General features: G+C 38.4%; 1 protein-coding gene across 1 annotated transcript in view; it reads right to left on the bottom strand.

Annotated features, from left to right (window-relative positions):
- PLD1 (phospholipase D1) overlaps positions 1–25,517 on the bottom strand; it is a 201,959-nt gene that overhangs the window by 29,924 nt on the left and 146,518 nt on the right. The window contains exons 19-22 of the mRNA XM_082839881.1: positions 22,605–22,715; positions 20,119–20,207; positions 6,289–6,402; positions 3,921–3,970 (exon numbers count right to left, since the gene is read on the bottom strand). Of these exons, the coding sequence (XP_082696007.1) occupies positions 3,921–3,970; positions 6,289–6,402; positions 20,119–20,207; positions 22,605–22,715 (364 nt within the window). The remainder of the gene's footprint in view (positions 1–3,920; positions 3,971–6,288; positions 6,403–20,118; positions 20,208–22,604; positions 22,716–25,517) is intronic.

Raw genomic sequence — 25,517 nt, 5'->3', positions numbered from 1 at the left:
CCGGTGTCCCCTGCATTGGAAGGTGGATTCTTTACCACTGGACCACAAGGTAAGCCGCTGAAATTATTTATTATTGGTGATGTACATGTCTTATGTCCAAAGTTCTTTCTAAGATTTTTTAGATTGAGGAGACCATTAGTGAAAAATTATTGAATACCACACACCAATAGATAAGTTTAAAATTATGTAGTCCTAAAAGCTTAATTCATTATTTTTAAACTTCCAAGTCATTTAAAAATCCATATGCCATAAAATTCACCTCTTTAAAGTATTCAATTCAGTGTTCTTTTTAAAGTATATTCACAAAGCTGTACAATCATCACGACTATCCAATTTTAAGACATTTCAATTACTCCAAAAAGAAATGTCGTACCCATTAGAAGTCACTCCCCATTCCACTCTCTCCCCAGACCCTGGCAATGACTAATCTACTGTCCTGCCTCCAGCGATTTGCCTATTAAAAACATTGAATAAAAATGGAATTATACAATATGTGGCCTTTTGTGTCTTGCTTCTTTCCACATAGCATAATAGTTTCAAGGTTCATCCATGTTGTAACATGGATCAGTACATTCCTTTTTAGATTTAAATAATATTCCACTGTATGGATATACACATTTTGTTTCTTCATTCACCCATTAATGGATACTTGAGTTGTCTACACCTTTTGGCTATAGTGAATAATGCTGCCAGAAATATTCATGTGCAAGTTTTTGTGTGAACATATGTTCTCAGTTCTCTTGGGTATATTCTATGGAGAATTGCTGAGTCATATGGAAACTCTATGTTTAACTTTTAGGGAATTACCAAACTGCTTTCCAAAGAACCCACACCATTTTGAATGACCAGCAGCAACATATGAGGGTTCCAATATCTTCATATTCTCATTATCTTTTTTATGCTTTAAATTATAGCCATCTTAGTGGATATGAAGTTGTATCTTGTGACTTTTATTTGAATTTCCCTAATGATTAATTATGTTGAGCATCTTTTTTATATGCTTATTAGCCATTTGTGTATCTTCTTTGGAGAAATGTCTATTTAGATCTTTGGCCCATTTTTAAATTGGATTATTTTTTTATTGTTGACTTGTAAATGTTCTTTTGTATATTCAGGATATGAATCCCTTACCAGAGATATGATTTGCAAACATTTTCTCCCATACTGTCATTTTTTTCTAGTTCCTTGATAGTGTCCATTGGAGCACAAAAGCTTTTATGTCTGATGAAATCCAATTTATCCATTTTTATCTTTTTGTTATAAACGTGTGCTTAATCCAAGGTCATAATGCTTTGTGCCCATGTTTTCTTCTAAGAGTTTTATAGTTTCAGTTTTTACATTTTAGGTCTTGATCCATTTTGACTTATTTTTTGTATGTGGTGTGAGGTAGAGGTCCATCTTCATTGTTTTGCATATGAACATACAGTTGTTCCATCACCATTTGCTGAAAAGAATATTCTTTCTCCATTGAATTGTCCTGGAACCCTTGTTGAAATTCAAGTGACCATAATCATAAGAATTTATTTCTGGATTCTCAGTTCTATTCCTGTGATCTATATGTCTATCCTTACATCAGCACCACACTGGTTTTATTCCTGTAGGTTTATAGTAAGTTCTGAAATTGGGAGCATGAGTCCTCCAATTTGTTCTTTTTCAAGATTATTTTGGCTGTTCTAAATGCCCTATTCATTTTTCTGCATTCTTTTTTCTTTCTGGTCCTCTGACTGGATAATCTCAATTGACCTATCTTCAAGTTTGTTGATTCATCTGCCTACTCCAATCTGCTACTGAGTCTTCCAATGCACATTTCATTTCAGTTGTTATACTTTTCAACTCCAGAATTCGTATTTGGTTCTTTTTATGTAAAAAAATTAATAAAAATTTTAAATTAAAAAATTCTATTTTTTTATACCATTTGGGGAGAGATTGTTTTTAGACTTCTCTTTAGTCTTTAGATTTGTTGCCTTTAGTTTTTTGAACATAGTTAAACTAGCCATTTTAAAGGCTTTTAAACTGTCAGACGGGTGAAATTAGGACAATTCTCTGAGAATTGTTGGGGGATGGGAGCTGCAAACCCATTTGGCTCCTTCCAGTGGCTGCTAGGCTGTTGGTTTTCTTTCACAGTGATGGGGAGTTGGTTTTCAAGGCCACTGTGAAATGAGGAGAGGGGGATGGGCATATGGCAAATTAAAAAGCTTGCTGCTTTTACCGAGATTCTGCTTTTTTTTTTTTTTTTTTTGCGGTACGTGGGCCTCTCACTGCTGTGGCCTCTCCCGTTGCGGAGCACAGGCTCCGGACGCTCAGGCTCAGCGGCCATGGCACACGGGCCCAGCCACGCCGTGGCATGTGGGATCTTCCCGGACCGGGGCACGAACCCATGTCCCCTGCATCGGCAGGCGGACTCTCAACCACTGCGCCACCAGGGAAGCTCTCTGCTGTCTTTCTTGAATAAACAGATTGTTACATGCCCTTGGTTAATTTCCAGAGTGCTGAAAAAGTTGGTTTTTGACAATTTTTGTTAGTGTTTTTGTTGCTTTTATGTAGGCGTGGATTTGGGGGGATCCTTACTATACCATTCCTGCTAATGTCCTAATTCTTTATTTTTGAGGAAAAATATACATACATGGAAGGCCTAATTTTTTCTCCCCACATTCTGATACATCACCCAGTGCACCACGTTTAGGAAGCTCCCAGTGTAAAATAAAATTTTCAAAAACCTCAACTGAGGTGTATAGCGTATGTGAACGCCACACCACAGGGCATCATGTGATTGCGGTGGCTCCTGACCTTTTAGACCTTCCTGTGGCAGCCCTATCCTCCTGATAAGTTGGGTTGAAACTCTTAGGATTACCTGACCCTTCCCTTACTCTTCTGCTCCCACATCCCCTCAAATGCTCCTTCACAGTTTTATCCGTACATAACCTTTCTATCCATTCCCAAGGCACCATTTTCTCTCACCTGCCATCAGTCAGTGACCTTTGATATAAACACCACTTTGATGAGTTCAATCAGTGATCAGAGGCATCCAACACCATACCTTGTCTTTTTCTGGATAAAAATCTAGTCTTTTTAATGTGACCTACAAATTTTCACAATCTTGATCCGATATGAACTGGAGGTCAGACAATTTGGGTTCTTTCTTCAGCTTAGTTCTTGTGGAATTTTCTGTACCTACTGTTCAGGGTATAAAAGATGATTGAGTACCTACTATGTGCTAAACTTAGAGTCAGTTCACAGAGATATAGGTTAAGTAAACCCACAATTACAATGTACTGTAGCTAAGAACTATGTGGAAGGATCAATTAAGATATCTGAGAAAGTGCCTTTGAAAATGTGAAGAATTTCAGGAGTAAAAGGTATTACTGTGGGTTTTTTTCTTATTTACTTACCTCCAGTATAATACCCTCGAAGATTTAGTCAAGTGTTATGGTGTTAAAATGGTTATATAATTAGTTTTCCTCTCTAAATATGACAGTGTGTGAGGACCCTGGGACTTCTACATCTGTAGGAGGCCACGTACATACATGCTGACTGTGTCCTCATCTTTAAAGCAGGGATGACACCTTTCTGCTTACTTCCCAGGACCGTGGTGAAGGATCGCAGGAGAAGATACATGTGGGGTCATTCTGAAGTGCCTTACAAATCCCACTTCTTATCAAAACGATTATTATAAATAAATAAAAATAAATTATAAAAAATTGTAAACATACTCTCATTTTTATCATCTATGCAGCTCATGCTGTGACGTCTTCATTTGAACATCTGTCTGGACAGTTTAATGAGAATAAGTAATTTATTTCTGTTAAGCATTTTGTGGGCTACCTTTCGTGAAGAGTCCTATAACCACACTGTGAAAACATTAATAATCACTGATATGTCACCAAAAACAACCATGGAGGAAAAGAAAAGCAGTTACTTACTCTCTGCTTTTAATTGTCCAAGGATGGAATTTTCTCCTCTGCACATGGTTCTGAACATATGTAAAGGAAAGAAATAATTATAGAGGTTTCAAAGGTTTCAACTGCAATATCTGTGGGGTAGTCCTAATCCAAATAAAAATAGAGCAAGTGCTTTTATGAGAAGATTTTTTAAAAGCCAAAAAAATCAATGTCACTTCTGTAATGTTATTGATGGGACAAGTTATTCTGAAGTGCGTAAATGGAAAAGTTATAAAATTGATCTTAGATTTCAGAAAGAGATGCTATTTTTAAAAGATGGGTTATGAATGAGCTTTCCCACTTAGAAAATGTGGCGACTGCAAAGATAAACTTAGAATGCCACAATAGATAAGAATACTTACAGAATCATATTACTTTCAGAGGTGAAAAGGGCAAACTTAGCAGAGTAATTCTGGGATTAAGGAAACTACTATACCTGAGCTGTCTCTGTAAAGTCAGAAAACCCCTTAAAAGTGAAAAATATAGTCTCAAATAGCTGCCTCTACTAATGATTTTGCTTCTCAAGACTCCGATAATAGTCGATGAATTATAAAGACCGACAAGACAAAAAATTCTATGTTCCATCTACTTTGCTCTGTGAAAGTAATTAAAAGTACAGTTATGCCTGGGAAATGCTGATATTATTAAAGATGATACCAGAAAATAGAGATTTTTTTTGCATAATAAAAGGTTATAGTTTTGGTTGCTGAACAAAAGCGAAGCATGTTATTTCATTCAATTGGTTCACACCCAAGAAAATAGCTACAGAAAATAATTACAATCGATAATATTCCAAAAACAATGTTAGCATGGCAAATGAAGTGGATAAAATCCAATTAAACATTATTGCCTTAAATACTTGAAAAGCTTTGTTTGCCATGTTATAAATCAGATAATATTAGAAATGGGCAAATCTTCAATCCAAGTGTATAGACCAAAGCACAGTTAAAGTTTTCTCATACTGTAATGAGGCAAAATTACCCCAGATGAAACAAAACGCCTTACTTGAAACCCCGGCAGACAGAAAGATAGAAGCTTAAAAAGTCGGAAAGAAGCAAGAGGATTAAAAAAAAAAGATTTCCACCACAGTGGTGCGCTCAAACTGTGCCTGGAGGACCTTGGATCTTCAGGAGGTGCCTCTAGGGAGGGGGACTCAAGCAAGAGGGCATCTAAGCCCCCGGCCCCAATTTGACCAAGGCCCTGAACCCTTATCTGCTTTACACACTGGGGGTTTGGGGCAAGACTTCATTTGTCCCTCCCCCACAAAAGAATTTGATTAGAAAGGTGGGAAACTACAGGTGGTTCTGACGAACAGGGGATATTAAAAGAAAATATCCAGGCGCTAGTCCTTGCTTTGACTTATTAAGTGTGATCCTGAGTAGGGCTCTTTTGTGCTTCAGGTCACAGAGCTTATAATTGGGAGCTGGATTCATGCCAGGCCTGTCCATTTACCTCTTCTCAGCTAAGCGACCCAAAAAGAACGTCAGGGGGGCCTTTCCATCACTTTCTACAGCACCTCTCTACACCCGCCCACCAGCTAGCACCTCTCAACCCCCCTCATAATCTTCCACTGGCCAAGTCTGAAGTCTCATGTGCCTTTTTGCGTGAATATAGAAACTCTGCTTTTTAGAATATTGAGAACAGGACTTACCACGTTCCCTAAAATTTTAACAAAGTGATGGCAGGGAAAACAATTAACATTCCAGGAGACAGGAAAGAACCTTCACTTACTGGCAGAGACTATTATTACCAACCTTGTTGAAGGATTGCTGCCTAGAAAAATCATAAACCAATATGTGCAAATCATACCATTTTAAGCATTTCATTTTTTTCTTTCATCTACTTATTGCAAGGAATATGGAAAGCTCAATAACTATTTGGTGGCTTAAAGATAATTTTAAAATTATCTTTAAAAATTAATTATGTATAAAGGACTTCATATCTGTTTCTATATAAAGTCCTTGTCTGCATTTATAATATATTAATATATATTAAAAGAACAAAAATATTAGTCTTTTTTATATTTATATATATTGTGTGTATATATATACACCTCATAAATGGAGACAAGCACTCTATATATGTGATAGGCAATGAGTATAAAAGAGACACTAATATTTTAGTTCTTTTATATGTGTCATGTGTCCTAGGCCTCCCATTTATGATTTTAGGCTCTATTTGAATTTTATCAACTAGTAAACAGGCCAAGATTCAAAAGTAAAATAAAGCAAAGTGTCCATCTGTTCAATGCTCCACTGAATAGATGTGGAGAAACATTTCCATTGCTTTCGCCAGCTTACATGCATAACTGATTGAAAGCTGTAAACAGAGGATTTTAGAACTTTGGCACCTGTAGTTGAAGTGCATTATTGCCTGTAGAGCATTTCCTCCACCGGTTGAAATGTCTCCTTCAAAACCTGGCAGAAGTGGTATCACAACATAAACCCGGTATCTCTGGCTTTCCCTGCAAAAGTCAGATGGAAAGAGTTGCACATACACACAGAAAAAGACACAGTAACAGTTAAAAATGACAGTCAAGCAGTTCACATCGTATTGGAGATTGAGTGAATGGCTTCCTACGATACATTCTCTCACGTTCCAGGCTTTGGCAGGGAAGGGGATGCTGTTGGATTAAAGGCCAGAAACTGTTACCCAGGCTAACCATTCATAACACCCTGAAAAGTAAGCTGAACTTGGCAGTAAAGTGGGAATTGTACCCACTATCTCTCTATAGCACAATCCTTCCTAGGACAAAATTCACTGTAAAAAAGCCTTGCTTGGGTCCCATGGGAGGTGAAGGGGTTATAATAAAGTTTCGAAAAAGACGTTATCCTAACTGTTTTATGTATAACAAGTTATAGCCACAGTACCGAGCTCAGAGTCCAGCAAATAGTAGGCATTCAGTTAGTAATTACTGAGTAAATGAGCTCCCACAGCCTAAATCTCAGGGGCAAAAAAAGATATTGAACCCAGTATATTTTCCAATGCAGAAATCAGCATTGTTTAGAAACTCTGATTCATCTCTGAAAACTCTGCTTCAGATGCAAAATGTTACCCTAGGCCTGTCAAGAATTTTGAATGACTGATGTTGAGTTTTAAATCTCCTATAGACGTAACACAATATTTCTTGGTCTGCTGTCCCAACTGAACAGCTTTTGAAAGAAAAGAAACAGAAGCAGAAAGTGGGGCTCCTAACTTTGATCTGCATTCAGAAAGTCAGAAATTTGGAGAATTGTGTTCAAATAGGTATTGCCTCTTTGGAGGCTAGACTGTTAATATCCTTATCCCTAGAAAACACACAGGAAGAAGAGAAAGTCTGGAGATAACTGTGGTATCCCTTATGGTCAGAATCTCGCCAGTTTATGTGAGAAGTCTGCATTCACACGAAGATGCTGCTACGGGTTAATTTTCAAATCGGAACCTACTTAAACTTTTCATAATACTTAATTTCTAAGGTGCGTTGTCTTCTAAACAGCTACATTTTTCTTCCAGGTGAATATTATTACTACTCTCAGAGGGATCATATTTCATTACTGAGGTCTCTGATGCCAACATACTGTACATATCAGGGCACAGGGAAAGTGCAGTTTGAGACAGAAGCCACGACCAACAGAACAGAGTCTGGAGGCCTATGAGCTTTAACCGCAGTGCTGAGAAATGAGGAATCTGAACCAGGGTGTTGTAATGGCATGGATTAATCGCTAGATGGCAAACACAGTTTGAGTTGGGAAAAAACCCATTTAAAAAAATATATAAATGGTTAAAGTTATCTGTCAAATAAGGGTACGAAGCTCACATTCCTAGACAGTAAACAGGATAGTGGGAAGAACAGAAAGAATGCCTAAGCTATTTCCTCACAGCCGGTATTTAAAAGTCCAAACGAATTTTACAGTTGAAAATTGACACCACCTGGCTTCAACTGCCTTTACAGAATCACCTTCGGTCTGGTCCTCCCAGGCCCACACTCCAGTGACTGGACACCACTGCCCTGCGCTCAGAGGTGCACCCCCAGTAAGGCAGGTTAGTCAACCTAACTCATCTGCCCCCTGAGCCTGGATGTCCTTCTCTGCCTCACAGAGAGGAGCTGATAACCGGCTCCTTCCATCAAGCCATCCCGGATGTGCCAGTGAAAATTGGTTTGCTCCTGCCTCCGCACTCCCGCTACACATGGCTGGGATGCCTACTCAGCATCTTTTTTGCTTTACACAACAGTGACAGGTACCTCTGCTAGGCTAGGCTATGTGATAAGCCCTTTTGAATGTGCGTCCACATATCTTTCTGTTTTGGGCAGTGCCCAACAGAGGACCTTTGCACTCAGTATGCACTTGGTACTATTTGCTTTGACAGGATGGGGTCAGGTTGGAAGAATGTTTGTTTCTGGGAAGCCTCTGGTAGACAAGAGGTTAAACAGGATGTTTTTCTTTAAATTAGATTACATCTTATTTGAATTTTTTTTAACTGTGGTAAAATATATGAAACATAAAATTTACCATTTTCACCATTTTTAAGTGTACTGTTCAGTGTTAACAATTACCTTCACATGTTGTGAACCATCGTGATCTCTATTTCCAAAACTTTTTCATAAGCCCAAACAGAAACTGTGATAATTAAGCAGTAACTTCCCATTTCCCCTCCCTGCAACCTCTGGTAACCTCTAATCTACTTTCTATCTCTAGGAATTTGCCTGGTCTAGATATTTCAGCTAAGTGGAATCAAACAATATTTGTCTTTTTGTGGCTGACTTATTTCACTTAACATAATATCCTTAAGATTCATCCATAGTGTAGGATGGGTCAGAATCTCCTTCCTTCCTATGGCTGAATAATATTCTGTTATATATATAGACCACATTTGGTTTACCCAGTCATCTGTTGGTGGACACTTGCAATGTTTCCACTTTTAGCTATTGTGAATAATGTTGCAGTGGGCATGGGCATATAGTATCTGAGTCCCAGTTATTTTGGGTATATACCCAGGACTGGTGTTGCTGGGTCATACAGTTATTCTATGTTTAGCTTTTTGAGGAACCACCAAAAAAAATTACATTTTCAAATGGATAATATATGTTCTCAGTGCAAACCTTCAGAAATGGAAGATTATATGATGAAAAAACTTCTTTTTCACTCCTTTGTCCCCAGCCTTTGTTTCCCCTCCCTAAGGGCAATTTGTATTACCTTTCATGTTCTTTCAGAAATAGTCTATGAATTTATAAGCATATATATGTATTCTCTCCTTCTACACAAATGTTAGAATACTGTAAACACTTTTCTGAACGTTTTTTTTTTTTGTAATTTATCAGTGCATCCTGGAAATTCTTTGATAACTGTACTTAGAGAGATGCCCATTTTTTAATTAATAGCGACAGTATTCCAAATCCATGCCATAATATTTTAACCAGTTCTCTATTGCTGGGCATTTAACTGTTTCTAATTTTTTGCTACCCCAAAATGCCTATTTTGCTATGTGTGCCAACCCACATAAGTCATCTCTCACATTTATTAGAAGCAGTATTGCTGGTCTTGAACACCAAGTGTTTGTAATTCTGTTTGGAAAAGATGGTTACCTTTTGCCCATGTGTTTTACAAAAGCAAAAATGACTTCAAAATGTAGACACTGGGAAATGTTCTATAAAAATCTTGTATCTTTAGATAAAGCGTATTTGCAAATTTAGTTTGTAGAAATCAGAATATTCACATTTTCTTGTTCTTGGTTAGCTCTATATCAAAATCCTTGCTTTTTTTATTTATTTTTTTTAAAATTTTTTTATTTTTTGCGGTACGCGGGCCTCTCACTGTTGTGGCCTCTCCCACTGCGGAGCACAGACTCTGGATGCGCAGGCTCAGCGGCCATGGCTCACGGGCCTAGCCGCTCCAAGGCATGTGGGATCTTCCCAGACGGGGGCACAAACCCGTGTCCCCTGCATCGGCAGGCGGATTCTCAACCACTGCGCCACCAGGGAAGCCCTATTTTTATTTTTTTAACACAATGCAGTTCTTGAATTTCCTAAATGATGAAATTTTTAAACTGTGTTCAGCAAACTAGCATAAATGACTTAGATTTTCACTGCTATAGGAAAAAAAAGGGCTCTGGAATTTCAAACCATAAAGTTGTAGCTAAGTTTAAGCCAATGAAGAGAAAATTCTATGTGCTAACCTGTCCAGTCTCCTTCCTTGATCCGGTCCCCAGAAAATAACAGTTCTTGGCCACCGAGGATTCTAACCTCTTCCAAAACACTGCATCCTCACAATGCTGAGGTGGTGCAAATGATAGCAGTCAGCATAGGGCAAGAACCTGAGCCCCTAATGTGCAGAATTGTTTATGATCTTAAAAGCAAGAGAAGAGCTAGTGGGCACCAGGCCATCATGCAGGCAAATGCTCCATCCACTTTAGTTCAGAACAATTTTATAAAATTGCATGCTCAGGCTTTTTGTTAAAATAAGTTTTTCTTTCAAAATCCACTAACTCTTACAGCGGTGTTACGTATAATAGATAAAAATTGGAAATGTCCAATAATGGGGGGATGATTAACTAAATTATGTTATAGTCACTCAATGGATGTAACTTCTTACTAAAATGACCACTATGACTTACTAGCAAAGTACTTCTGGTAGTGTGTTAAAATGGCCCTAATGCAAAGTTACAATTACAAGACAATTATAGATGTGGCAGGCTGATACTATGAAATATTAAATAATTTTCCCCCTTAAATATGTTAAATTCCCCCTCTCTGTGACTGGAGATATGAAGCAGGCGTTGGTCCTAGGACGGCGCTCTCACTGAGGAACCAGGGCATAAAGATGTCAGCTTCTTAGATTTGGGGAACTGAGGAGAGATCCTTTGAGCTGAGATGGGAGTATAAAGAAATAAGAGGAACTTCCCTGGTGGTCCGGTGGTTAAGAATCCGCGCTTCCACCGCAGGGGGCATGGGTTCGATCCCTGGTCAGGAAACTAAGATTCCACAGGCTGCGCAGCGTGCCCAAAAAAATAAATTAAAAAAAAAAGAAGAAGAAGAAATAAGAGTCAGACTCAGTGCAGGGACCCTCTACTGGCAGCAGTAGAGGAGAAGGGACAGAAAGGCAGGTTTTGAAGGAGAAGGCTGAGGACCCCAGGTTACAGTAAGCAGATGCCAGAACAGGCTTGACAGATCGATACTGAGCGCTAGAAGCCCCTTCCCAAAGATCCAGGGCCCCTTAGCGTCTATACCAAGGATGGGGGAGGGGAGGAAAGACCAGGGAGCACCCTGACGGACTGAATACAGAGCAGAAATGAGAAACCACTGAATTTGGCCACATTTATCAGGAAGTGACTAAACTAAATTTCCTTCTATTGTGTGGAAAAGGGACTTGAGACAGAAATCCAAGTGAGTTACAGGAAAAGGAAATAAATTACAACTCAGAAAACTTGTCTGTATATTAATATGGACCAAAAAGAAAATAAGAAAACAAAAAGTAAATTGCTTAGGTGATGAGAATGTGGGATCTTTAATATTTTCAATTTTTGTGATTTGCTGAAATGCTGCTTTGTCCCTTTAAAAACAAGTCCTAGGGGCTTCCCTGGTGGCACAGTTGTTGAGAGTCCGCCTGCCGATGCAGGGTACATGGGTTCGTGCCCTGGTCCGGGAGGATCCCACATGCCGCGGAGCGGCTGGGCCCGTGAGCCATGGCCGCTGAGCCTGCGCGTCCAGAGCCTGTGCTCAGCAACAGGAGAGGCCACAACAGTGAGAGGCTCACGTACCGCAAAAATCAAAAACCAAAAACCAAAAACCAAAAAAACAAACAAGTCCTAGTTCACCAACGTAAATGGGTCTTATCAGTGGTTTTCCTCTAACTTCCCACCTTGTTCTCTCCAGAAGAACCCCTCCTCCTTCACCTCCTCCTTCCCCAGCATGGTGGGTAGTCAGGGGTCTTCTGCTCAGAGTGGGGTCTCAGGATCTATAAGAAGGCCCCAAAGGAGCTCATTGTGTTTCTCCAGTGACAAGATGCTTTATTTTTTGAGAATTTGAGATTTATAGATCATGTTTCATTGCCATAAACTTCAGGAGCTGGTATAAATCTTCTCGTTGTAGATTTTGCAGCAGTGAACGCTGCCAGAAGTAAGAAGAATTGTGGTTGGGGATTAGTGGTTGTTTTTTTTTTTTTTTTTTTTTTTTTTGTGGAGAGAATTTTATTCTATAGTGGTATCAGTTATGGGAGAATTGGATCTGTATCTTCTCAGTGGTTTGGGACATAGACCATTTTATTTTGTGTTTGGCAAATCTTTTTAAAAGCAGTAAACCTTTCTGGGCTTCAGTTTTCTCATCTGTAAATGAAGGAGTTGGTGAAAATCATTGTTAGTCCACTAGAAATGCTGGTTCTATTTAGCACTGACTTTGCACATCATATGTGAGATTTATATAGATGATGACATTACATATTGTGTGCGCACACAAAAACACACACATATAATTTTTTCGTTGGTTATCTTTTGAAAACGGCAAGCTTTTAAATGTAAGAATGTTCAGGGTTAGCCCAGCATGTGTGACTTAGACTTCACTCTGGACTTGATAACCTTTGGCAGGCATGTCCCCCAGTGTCCCTTAAATAAGATTCTACAAAACCTCTTATTAAACTGTTCCCACAATAGCCCAGCCGTTTTCATTTTCATTTTTAAAAGAGTCTCTCCCTTCCTTCATCTCTCTGCCAGGGCACATGCTCAAACTCAAAATGATTTCTGGCCTCTGATCAGTACTAATCTTTACTCTCTCTATCTGCTGAGATTATCATTTATATAATTTTTGGAATCAAATAAAAGCAATTAAATGATCTAAATCAAAAGTTCTCCCGCCATGATCTGTCATCTCTGCCCTAATGCAACCTCTTCTCCATGAATTTCATAGAGCTTGGAGATTATCCCACAAGATAAAATGTGAAACCAGCCATTGGCATACTTAATTTTCATATTTTTCTTCTTTTATTATAACTGCAGCTTAAATTTCATTAAGACAGTGATTCTGAAATATACCCAACATGTCCTTTCAACTTGGTACACAAGTTATAGGATGTGGTAATTATAGGATGTAGATTTTTCTTTAAACCTAAGAAATTTTTTTTTTTTTTTTTTTCCGGTACGCGGGCCTCTCACTGTTGCGGCCTCTCCCGTTGCGGAGCACAGGCTCCGGACGCGCAGGCTCAGCGGCCATGGCTCACGGGCCCAGCCACTCCACGGCATGTGGGATCTTCCCGGACCGGGGCACGAACCCGTGTCCCCTGCATCGGCAGGCGGACTCTCAACCACTGCGCCACCAGGGAAGCCCTAAATCTAAGAAATTTTTATCAAGCAATTACTTTCAAAAAAGAAAATGTTTATTTGATTTTTAAAATTTTTTAAATAAAGTACCTTTTCTAGATTTCTTGCAGGCTTAACATTAGAACATTTCTACTTCCCTTGAAATGAGGGAAGCTTTGTAGCTGAGCTACAAAGGTAGCACAAGGTAAAGAGCACAAGTTTAAGTCCTGAAGATGTGGTCTGAGTCACAGTTCTACTCATCGATAGCTGCATGATGTGGGCAAGTTACCATAATTGCACTTGGCCTCAGCTGCCTCATCTGTAGAATGGAAATCATTATGCATCCACTCCATAAGGCTGATGTGAGAATTAAATGAAGGAATGCATAAAAAGCACCTTGGATGTGGAATGCCTCAAAAACGATTTGATAACATTATTAATCAATTAACAACCAGTGATTTCAATTGGAAAGCTTCAAAGAATCATCAACAGTGCCTAAAATTAAAACAAAGCAAAGCAAAACTGAACACACATTATGTTTTAGAATGCATTTTATTTTATATTTTGGGGGAAGATGTAATCCAATCAAACATGGGGAATCCAAAAATGGATTCCCATGAGGAGTCAGCTACAGCTTTCTGGCAGGACACCTCTAGACAGTGTTTTAATCATGTGCCTCTACTTGTCACAGGATGAGAAGTGCCAGCGATAGGGAACCAGAGCCAGTTGCCCTTATCCAGCAACAGTCATCTAACAATTTAAAATGAGGCACATTAAACACCTCTTTAAAAACATTTGTTTCTAACATAAATATTAATTTCTAAATAGTTGATTTGATATTGTGGTTCTTTGTCCCTGCTAGAATTCACCATGAGCTAGCATATTTCCAGATGATGAATTTCCTGGAAATAACATAACTTCTTACATGAACTGGTGCTTTACAGTTTTCAAATTGCTTTCACATCTATTCATATGAGATAGGTAGGGCAGATATTATTATTCTCTTTGTTGGTGAAAAAACAGAGTGCCAGAAAGGCAAAAATGATAGATTCAAAAGGTCACATACCTGTAGACACAGAGTTGGGAAGAACTCAGATCTCCAGACATCTGGTTCCCAATTAATTTCAGATTCCCCAGAGGAGGTCCCTCATACCATCACTCATGCGCAAACTGCAAGCACTATATGGCACTGTTCTACGGTCATAGGAAGCATGAAGAGTTTGAGCGATTTTCAAAACTGTGTATTTTCCAAGGCAGTTGAATTGTGTATTTTCCAGTGCAGTTTAATATTAAAATACAGAAGCATTAAATCAACTGACTAATTTCATTGCATGTGTCAAATTTGTGGTGATAACAGTGCAAAATGCACTCTCTCCCTCCAAACTTTTTAGCAGGGCGGCAAAATTATGCATGTCAAGTTTCCATAAGCAAAAATGGTTTCATCCTCAGAAACCGTACATTCATGGCACACAGTGTTTTAAAATGTTTTCTACTTGGACCATCTGGTTACTCTCTACGTTTTGGCTTATTCAAACATGGTGTAAGGCAGTCAATTCTAGACTGTGGATTATGATTTCTTCACCCTGATCTCTAGTCCTATTTGAGTTGTCAAAGATAGGCTTCCAGTGGGTTGGGAGCTGGGCTCAACTCGAACACAGTTCTACTTTTTTTTAGAGCAGACCTTTTGTTTTCTGCAGAGATTCCCATAGTTATTTTTAGTTCAGCTTGGGGTGAACAGTATTCTGAGGCTCTAGGTCATGAATCAGACCATGGAGGCTTGGCCTGTTTCTGTAAAGAATTATGGATGCTGGAGAGGGTGTGGAGAAAAGGGAAGCCTCCTCCACTGCCAGTGAGAATGTAAATTGGTGCAGCCACTATGGAGAACAGTATGGAGGTTCCTTAAAAAACTAAAAATAGAGCTACCATATGATCCAGCAATCCCACTCCTGGGCATATACCCTGAGAAAACCATAATTCAAAAAGATACATGTACCCCAATGTTCACTGCAGCACTATTTACAATAGCCAGGAAGCAACCAAAATGTCCATTGATGGAAGAATGGATAAAGAAGATGTGGTATATATATACAATGGAATATTACTCAGCCATAAAAAAGAATGAAATAATGCCATTTGCAGCGACATGGCTGGACCTAGAGATTGGCATACTGAGTAAAGTAAGTCAAAGACAATATCTTATGATATCGCTTATGTGTGGAATCTAAAAAAATGGTACAAAAAGAACCTATTTACAAAATAGAAATAGAGTCACAGATGTAGAAAACAAACTTATTATTACCAAGGGGCAAAGTGGAGGAAAGATAAAGTGGGAAACTGGGATTAACATATACACACTACTATATACAAAATAGATAACTAATAAGAACCTACTGTATAGCACAGGGAACTCTACTCAGTACTCTGTAATGACCTATATGGGAACAGAATCTAAAAAAGAGTGGATATATGTATATGCATAACTGACTCACTTTGCTGTGCAGCAGGAACTAACACAACACTGTAAATCAGTTATACTCCAATAAAATTTAATTTAAAAAAATTACAGCTGCTGAGAAAGAATGAGGAGAAAGGGAGGGAAGCAGAGAACTCACTTTAGGGAACTGGTGTGGGACCAGATTGCAGCACTGGCAGAAAAGTAAAGGCTCAGCCCAGTCGAGAGAAGTTGGCAATTTAAAGATGCCAATCTCTCTAGGGTGGGAGGGTCCTGGAAGAGAGTCTGTGTTCCTTGGTCAGGCTGGCCGAGTGCTGACTGTCATTTCCCTCCATCTGCTTTGTGCTCTATTCTATTCTTTTTCCAACAACCAAAGTTATACTTGTTGCTAGGCACGTGACTCTGGCAGGGAAGTTCTGAGTCTCAGTAGAGTAGAGAGCAGAAGAGTGAAAGGAAGAGAGAGGGGTAAGCTTGAGGATGGTACACGACGGCCCTCAGTGAGAAGAAGGGGAGCCACTGTAGGCAGCCTGCAAGATGAGCTTTCTAATTCTACCTTTACCTTTTTCCTAAGAATACAAGCTCACAGATTTGAAATTATTCAATGAAAATATATTTTACAGTTTGGAATTAACACAGGAGATAAACGATAATGCAGAGATACAGAGGAGGGGGAAAATGTAAAACAGGTTTCCAGGATATGTGTGTGTATCCACTAAGTTTGAATGTGTGATATACATGCCACTTTAAAATGTGACTATCAAAGCAAGTGAGATTATTGAGAGATCAAAGCTAAATGACACACAGTTAATTTGAAATTTGACGAACTCATTTCCCAGTTTCTACAAAGTGAGCTTGAAATTGCCACCCCTTAAGGTGGTCTGTGAACTTCTAAGCATGAGATAAAATCTGCAACAGATGCTACCTTACCATGCTCTCTTACTGTGGATCCCAGGGTCACTGGGCAATGTTCAATCAGAAAATATCTTAACATTCCTTTCAGCCTTAAAGTGCTATGATTTTAGAAGAAGTCCAGATACTAAAAGACAAATTAATATGCTAAAGAAAAATATTCGTTCAGGCTCCTGAACACTTAAAAACAAATCTTACAGATACTTATTAAACCACGTACTAATAAGTCAATAACTGGAATGAGTGAAGTTGAGAGTCATCCTACTCTCCTAATCAGCTGTCAAAGTTCCAAAATTCATGATCCACTGCTCAGCCCAATGAGCTCATTTGTCAATTTAATGTATTTTTGTGACATTTCAATTTCATGAAAAAATTATTTTTCTTTTTTGTCAAATGTGCTTTATAAAGGGGACGCTCCTACATCAATAAAATGCAAGAGTTGTCAGAAATATAATGCAATTTTGTAAATGAGACATAAATTGACCCAGAAAATTGGGAGACTGGAGACTGGAAAGGATGTAAGGAAGCTCTGTGTGTACATATGTGTTTAACTGGAAACAAGACTGTTTTTAAGTCATCTCAGAAACAGTCCTTGGTGACTTTCTTAAAAAAAGCGTATGAGAAGGCAAAGAATAAAGGTCACTTGTAAAAACGCAGACCATCATTCATATTTATGGCCATATACGCTGTTCTAGATGAGTACTATATAATCCTGGCAGTGCCTGTGGAATATTATAAAATACAGGTATTTGGGCCCTCCTCCAGAAAATTCTGATCCAGCAAGCCTGGAGTTGAGTCCAGCCTCTGTGTGTTTGTAAAGTGGTGATTTTGATGCATGGGAAGGGGTGAGAAACACTGTATAGCCCGCAGGATGGGTGAGTATCGTGCCTTGCTACCCAAAGGCCCTCACTGTGGGATCAAGACAGCCATTCCCCCAGCTGCTGAGAGAGCTGGCTGCTGGCTACTCACTCACAGTGAAGCCTTTCTCCAGGAACTGCCCTCCAGAGGCCAAAGGGCCACCCTCACCCTCACCCAAGGCCATGCCCATTTCTTGAAGTCAGCCTACATCCAAAGACCAGTCAATGGGAGGAGGAGATTATAAAGGCCCAACCTACTTGCTTCAATTTGGGGCAACCCTGAAGTGGTCTCTAATCCTAACTGTCAATGCATTGGAGTTACATGGTGTGGGAGGCATTGGGTCCGAAGTCCAAAGACTTGGCTTCAAAGCTGTTTTTGCCTTTTGCTGTTAGTGGCCCAGACAAGTCACACCAACTCTTTCAACTCAGTTTAACTTTAAAAATGGGGACCAAAAAAAGATGCATATTGTAATCCCCAGACCAACCACTAAAAAATGCAGAGGTATCTCGCTTAAATGCTAATAAAGGAATTAAGCAGAAAAAAATAAAAATGTACAGAAACAACAATAATAATAAGAACAAAACTATATGATCTGCTTTCAAGAGTAGTTGTGAAAATTCAGTAAGAGTCTGTAGATATAAACTGTGAATCATATAAAATGCTGGTAGCTGTTGTTATAAAATGTTCTTAAATATGTTTTAAGCCCCAAATGCTTATGTACTTAACATTCTCCACTGCATATGTTCAATGAATTAAGATAATAAAATGTAATGATTTTGTTTGTTTATTTTGCTGTTTTTACACAGAGCTAAAATCAGCCATAAAAAGAAATAGTCCCAGGTGTCAAGACAATTCATTAGGGACAGAACAGACTTTTCAACAAATGGGGCTGGAACAACTGTATAGTCACATGCAAAAGAATGAAGTTGGACCTCTACCTCACACCGTATACAAAAAGTAACTAAAAATGAATCAAGACCTAAATGTAAGAGCTAAAACTATAACATTCTTAGAAGAGAACAGGCATAAATCTTCATGATTTTGGATTAGGCAGTGGTTTCTCAGCTATGAAACCAAAGCACAGCAATAAAGGAAAAAAAAAAAAGATAAATGGAACTTTATCAGAATTTAAAACTTCTGAGTTTCAAAGGACACTACCAAGAAAGTAAAAAAGAAAACAGACTGAATGGGAGCAAATATTTGCAAATCATAAATCTGATATGACTTGTATCCAGAAAACCTAAAGAACTCTTACAACTCAGTAATAAAAAGACAACCTAGGGCTTCCCTGGTGGCGCGGTGGTTGAGAGTCCGCCTGCCGATGCAGGGGACACGGGTTCATGCCCTGGTCCGGGAAGATCCCACATGCCGCGGAGCGGCCCGTGAGCCATGGCCGCTGAGCCTGCGCATCCGGAGCCTGTGCTCCTCAACGGGAGAGGTCACAACAGTGAGAGGCCCGCGTACCGCAAAAATAATAAAAATAAAAAAAGACAACCTAATTAAACAACGGACAATGATAATACATGAATGTCCAATAAACAAAAAAATACTCAACATTATTAGTCATTAGGGAAATTCAAATCAAAACCACATGAGATACCATTTCACACCTACTAGGATCGCTATAATCAAAAAGAGAGATAATAATAAGTATTAGCGATGATCCAGAGAAATTGGAACCCTCATACACTATGGGAATGTAAAATGGTGTTGCCACTTTTGAAAACATTCTGACAGTTTCTCAAACTGTTAAACATAGAGTTACCATATAATCCAGTAATTCCATCCCTAGAGTAATGAAAACATGTCTCACATAAAAACTAGTACAGAATGTTGTTTATAGCATCTTTATTCATAATAGCCAAAAAGTAGAAACAACCCAAATATATACCAACTGATGAATGGATAAATCCATTTATATGAAGTATATCCAGATAATGAAATATTACCTGACAATAAAAATAAATGAAATACTGGTACACTCTATAACATTAAGCTAAGTGAAAGAAGCAAGTCACAAAAGATCACATAATGTATGATTTCATTTATATGAAACAACCAGACCAGGCAAATCTACAGAGAAAGAAAGTAGATTAGTGGTTGCCAGGGGCTAAGAATACGGGGAATGGGTAGTGACTGCTAAGTATGCGGTTCCTTTCTGGGGTGATGAAAACGTTCTACAATTGCTTCAGCGATGGTTGCACACAACTCTGTGAATATACTACAAATGACTAAATTGTCCACTTTGGGTGGATTGTATGGTATGTGAATTATATCTTAATAAAAGTGTTATTAAAGAAAATAATCCCATGAGTTGAAAAAATACGACAGAAGGTAAAAAGAATTTAAATATAACCCATGGAAAAACGTTATGACTATTTTGCTTTGAGTTTTAAGTGAACACAGCTCACTGTCTTCCTTTAAATAAATCAAATCACAGATCTAATGCGTGGGAAAGAGACTGGCCAGGAAAAAGTGACTGTGCTCTGGGAGCATTCAGAGCCCCTCAAAAATGGACTCAAAAATTTTCAGCAACTGACTCAGATTTAAGGAATCAATAACCTACTGGTAGTTGAACCAAAGTCATGCCTGTTAGAAAAAGATAGTATTTTAAAAATGGGCTTTCAAAAGTCATTTTAGCAGTAAATGCAAGAACATCTGCAGTAACAACTCCTACCAAAATGCCAAAAACTTTACCTGTGAGCTTTCAGTATCCTCTGAGCAATGGCATCGCCAACCTTGTTGAACACAACTTTGTCATCAGAGCAGCTTATGAAAAACTGGTTCTACACAAAATAAATGAGATTTATAATAAGTTTTTCTTATCTTAGTAGCATGCATATAAGGAAAATGTGGTATATAACCAAAAACTACTTTGATATTTTTTAAAAAAATGTTTCACCTAGCAGACATGTTCTGATTCCTAAAATCACCTCGGGAAAGTAAATGACACTGGGAATAAAAGAAGTCTCATGTCACTCTGGGTCTCATGCATTTCTAAGCAATATTACCTATATCATCTTAGTAAAGTGGAAAGCTAAATTATTATTTAATCATGCAAATTCCTTGTAGGTTACATTCTTAGAATGGCAGGAACATTTTGAACTTAATAGAGAAATCAGGTTTTTCAGATTAACATATTGTATAAATGCTTCTGATTAAAAATTCCATATTGGTAAACATTCTATCTCATGCTAAGTTTATTTCTGAACAGGGTAGATGGCAGAATTCTGGTCTAATTTTCTCCACTATTTCCTAGTATCTGCCTTGATCTTATCTCATTTGTTTAGGTCTCTTATTATTCCTGAAGTTCTATTTTAAGTAGTTACAAATCTCTTTTGAAGTATGTTGCATTATATAAATAAACGAATAAGATGGAAAGAGAAATATTTTTTTTTCTTTAAGTACTTCTGCTTATAGATCCATGCAACATTCTTTAAAACTGTTACTTAGAAACCAGGGTACAACATTATTATTATAATGGTATGAAAGATTTAGCTGCTACATTATGGATTGTTGAAAATTAGTTACAAATATTATGAATATCACACGCTCTGTTTACTATACAAATAGTTATAACACACCTGTAATTTATAAGTATAATCATCACAGAGTAATCTTTGCTGATCATCTTAGGTAAAGTGATATATAGGCAATGACTCGAAATAGGATTATCATCCTTTTGCCACATTATCATTTTTACCATTGTACACGCTTTTAAACTTAAGTGCATAAAGCTGTAAACAGCTTCCAGAAGACAAACTTCGAGGAAGACAAGAACTCATTTGAGAATATGTTTCCCTTTAGGGCATCAAACAATCAAAATCTCAGTGGCAACCAAACCGTGTTTGTTCTGAATTCATATCACAGAGAAGCTTAGCATTCCTCAGCAGCTGTAACACAGACTCACATCCTTCACTTCTCCTTTTTTGGAGGGAGCAGGGTGAATGCCAACTGCTTACCTCGGCTACAGGCATTTCCACCAAGTTTATGTCCACAGCCATGTGTGTCAATATGGCATTCCTGACCTCATTTAGTACTGTGGTAGTGTTACAAAGAAAGGCTGATTTAATACTACTAAAAAGAGACAAAGCAAAAGGATGCTGGGTAACAGATGAACCAGCCATTACCATCTTACATTATTATGGTATAATTGTTGAAATTAATAACACTAATAGTATTAGTTTTATTAAACTCTAGACTTCATTCAGAATTCACTAATTTTTCCACTAATGTCCTTTTTCTGTTGCATGCACCCATCCAGGATACCACATTGCATTTAGCCTGCTAATAGTTTTAATCAGCCTTCTCTTTCTCCAGGCCTGTAAAATAAATTAAGCTCCAATTCTTTCCCACTTTCCTTTAATTAATTGTCACTTCATGGAAGGGGATAGGGCCAGGACTCAAGGGGAAGGAAAGTAGGGCTAGAACGGTTTTCCCCAGTGACCCCATCTCTCTCCATATATATTTTTAAATTCAGTGGGAAAGAAAATACTAAAATAAAGAAGAGAGATGTGCTCTGAGTTATCTTTCCATTGTCACGGCTTTTTATTTTTTAAGGATCTTCCAAGTGCTCTGAACTAGCTCCAGATCTACTTTGAAGCACAATTAAGGTTCCCAAACTAAATCCAGTACCCACGGGTTTTCTCCTAGTCTCTACACACAAACTCTGAGAACTGAAAAAGCTTTATAATGCATGGCAGTTGACACAGAATTGAAGAAGTTGGTACTTGCCCTCGCTATTCTTACACCTCCCTTTTCCATGTTCCTTTTCCTGCCCTCTCCCCACTCCAACATCCCCAAACCAGAGGCATCCAGTGGTCCCTATGTTAACAGCTTACCCCTGCGTGTGCTCTCCTGAAGCAGCACATGCCTCACATTTACACCTTCCAACTCAAGCCAAATCAAAACTTACGTCTCCATGTTGTGACATTTCTGGCTAATAATATTACGAATTGATACATTTTAATAATAAGGATTTGGGGGATTCCCGTTAGAGTCCCGAGTTAATGAAAATGCAAAGTGAATGTCAGGTATGCTGGGGGAATCAAAATTCAGGTGACCTCTTCACATCTCAACATACACTTATTAATGTAGCAGGTCCTGAGTTCGGGGACCCTGCAGTCCCTGTGATATTTACAGGAAGGCAGGTTGTCATACCAATTGACACGAGCAAGACTTACTTCTATATAGATATAGTGCTTGCTGTTCTCTATCACATAGACGTAAGCAGCGTGGATGGACTCTTCATGGTACTTTATACCAGCAGACCAATCAGCAGCAGAACGGAGCAACTATAAGGCAGCAATCAGAAATGAGCAAACATGAGACAATGGAGATGACACCAGAGGTATTAATAAATGAAGCCCATCTTTTTCTTCCAAACAACTAATTGATTACAGTGGCTTGTGTGTCATGTGTGGGCCAAGGCAGAGTAGGTAGGTAGGGAACTGGTCCTTAAACATCATCCATAATGAAGGGGCCCAGCTGGAAATCAAATCCTGAATATATATTCTTCCCCCCAGGATTATTTCATTCAAGATTGGAAACCAGGAGGTGTGGTTTCTACAAAGAGCGTTTCAGAAGGACCTCTTTTGGTGGCTATGAGTAGGGTGACCACCTGTACTCTTTTTCTGTTATAGCCCCACAATCACACCAGAATGCCTCACGTATTAATAACACCACTTTTACTCTCAGAAGTGTCCCGGTTTGAATCATATGATACAGTCAACCCTAGCTCTGACTTGACAATGTGATTACTCTTTTTCCCTCAAATAGATACTGTTCAGAACAATACATTCTAAAAGACAAATAGATTCATTTAGACATTTAATCTTGATTCTGGCTTTCGTTAGCTGTCTGATCTTCGGTGTGTCACTTCAACTCTCAACTTTCTCATTCATACCGCCTCCCTCTATTCAGACACTCACCTGCTTCCTCCTGGATTACAACAAGAGCATCCAGCTTAGACACCTGAATATACGTTAAATACACAGCTGCGCAGTGGGACTGCCTAGGTTCAAAGTTTAGCTCAACCACCTAGTGGCTTTGATCTTGGTCAAGTTTCTCAATTTACCTCAATTTGCCTCAGATTTCTGTTCTATAAAACTGAGTATCCACTTTATAGGGTTGTAGAGAGGATTAAATTAATTACTGTGCAGTGAGCTGAAGAAGACCAAGCACCTAGTAAGTGGTACATAAGTGTTTGCTGTTATTAGTGAGAACTTAGAGGATGTATTTGAGCTGTGGTGGGTCATGCCATAGGCGCTTCAGAGTAGACTGCAGTCCGGCCAGGCTACAGTCTGGCCACATGGAAGGCTTTTTCAACACTAAGAATCCATTGGTTGTAATTTTTTTTCAGCACTCTAACTAGGGTTCCAGTATAATGTTAGTCATATAGTAGGTGGTCAATAAATGCTTATTACTTGACTTTCCTTAAGCAATAGAGTTTCATCACAGAAGAATCACTATAAAAATATATTCACTAATCCTGGCTTGAAATATATATTGAAACTGTTCCTGATGAGGTCAACTGAAATTGAAAATAAAAGAATAGCCCATACTTAGAAATTCATAAAGTGATCCAATACATAATCAGTTTTATATCTGCTATATATAAAAAGTCTGGTAAAATTCTTGCTTTAATCAATAACTTTAAAAATTGCACATATAAGGCTACTGAAATTCAAACCTAATACTTGCTAAAACTGATTGTGCCATTCTCAAAATGTTATTTCTTTATTCATTACGAGGTATTTATTACAATATAGTTCCCTCAAAGCATTTTATTTAATTTTATCAGATGAATCTGTAAAATGAAATTGGAAAAATTAACTGTGAATAAGAATAGTCAAATATCTCAGAAGAAAAATTTAGGTAAATATAATGCACTCTTGGAAAACAGCTTGATTCACATAATCTTCAAGGAACTGCATTATTGTTCATCAGCAGAAATAACAAAGGTTGAACAAATAGAAGTTTCCATTCTTTGTCCACTCAAATTTATGTTGAATTTTGTTGCTAAGGAGCACAGCCCTAAAATGCAGGCAACCTTGAGAAGATTCTTTTGCCACCCATCCTGATCCAATTCTATATTGCTCTGGAAACAATGTATAAAACTGCAGAGTATACTGGAATGATAGGAACTCTTGAGATATGCACTATTGCTCTGCACTTACTAGCTCTTTCATCTTGAACAAGTCATTTTAACATCACGGAGGCTCAGTTTCCTCCTCTGAACACTTGAGACTGCTCTCTCTGTCTCTGTCTCTCTCTCACACACACATCTGCCCACCCACACACTCCCACATAGAGCTGTTGTAAAGAAAACAAAAATGGCATAACAAACACAAAGCACTATGTTACGCAGCACATAGTAGATATTCGATATATGGTTGATCTACCTCTCTAAAAAGCCATGAGCAAAGTTTATATGCCACCTTGGTGGTAATGTCCTAGTCTTGCCCTCAAATCCCAAAACCTTATACTTTCTTTCCTTTCACACTCTCAAAATTTGCTGCTTCAAAGGCTTAATAAACTCATTTGCATAATACATAAATCAGGAGTGTCAAGCAAGTTTCAACTCGAAGGTCAAGACTAACTGATTCCCAGTCTTCCTAAACAGCTATGTTGAAGAATGGATTCTTGGGACTAGACACACTGGGGAAGAAATCTAAGGTTGAAGGCCAATGGCGGCCATGAAGGGAAAGCATGAAGGTCACATATCTGCCGTCTTTCTTGTGAAGGATAATGGTAAAAGTTTTCCTTTCTAAAGGCAGTTGAATGTTTATATTAAGTACACTTGTAAGCCAAAAGAAGACCATTTTGGCATCAGTCTGTGGGAAAGCATAAGCAAAGTAGGGGGGAGCCCCCCTGAGGCCTATAAAACCATAGAAGTGGGGGGTTGCCTACATCCTAAGGGGGCTCAGCATTACCTGTCTTATTGTCTGGATCCAAATCTACATCATTTTCTCAAAATGAAAAGTCATTTAACTTTAAAAAGTCATCATTTTTGGTTAAACTTGAACATATCTTTCAAGTAATACAGAAAAAAATTACTTGGAATTATGATTCATTTACTATGATTCTGATTAGTT

This window comes from Leucopleurus acutus (assembly GCF_964270905.1).
Source record: "Leucopleurus acutus genome assembly, chromosome: 5".
Taxonomy (NCBI): domain Eukaryota; kingdom Metazoa; phylum Chordata; class Mammalia; order Artiodactyla; family Delphinidae; genus Leucopleurus; species Leucopleurus acutus.
Note: the sequence above shows the minus strand (reverse complement) of the source record. Positions and strands in the feature narration are given on the sequence as shown.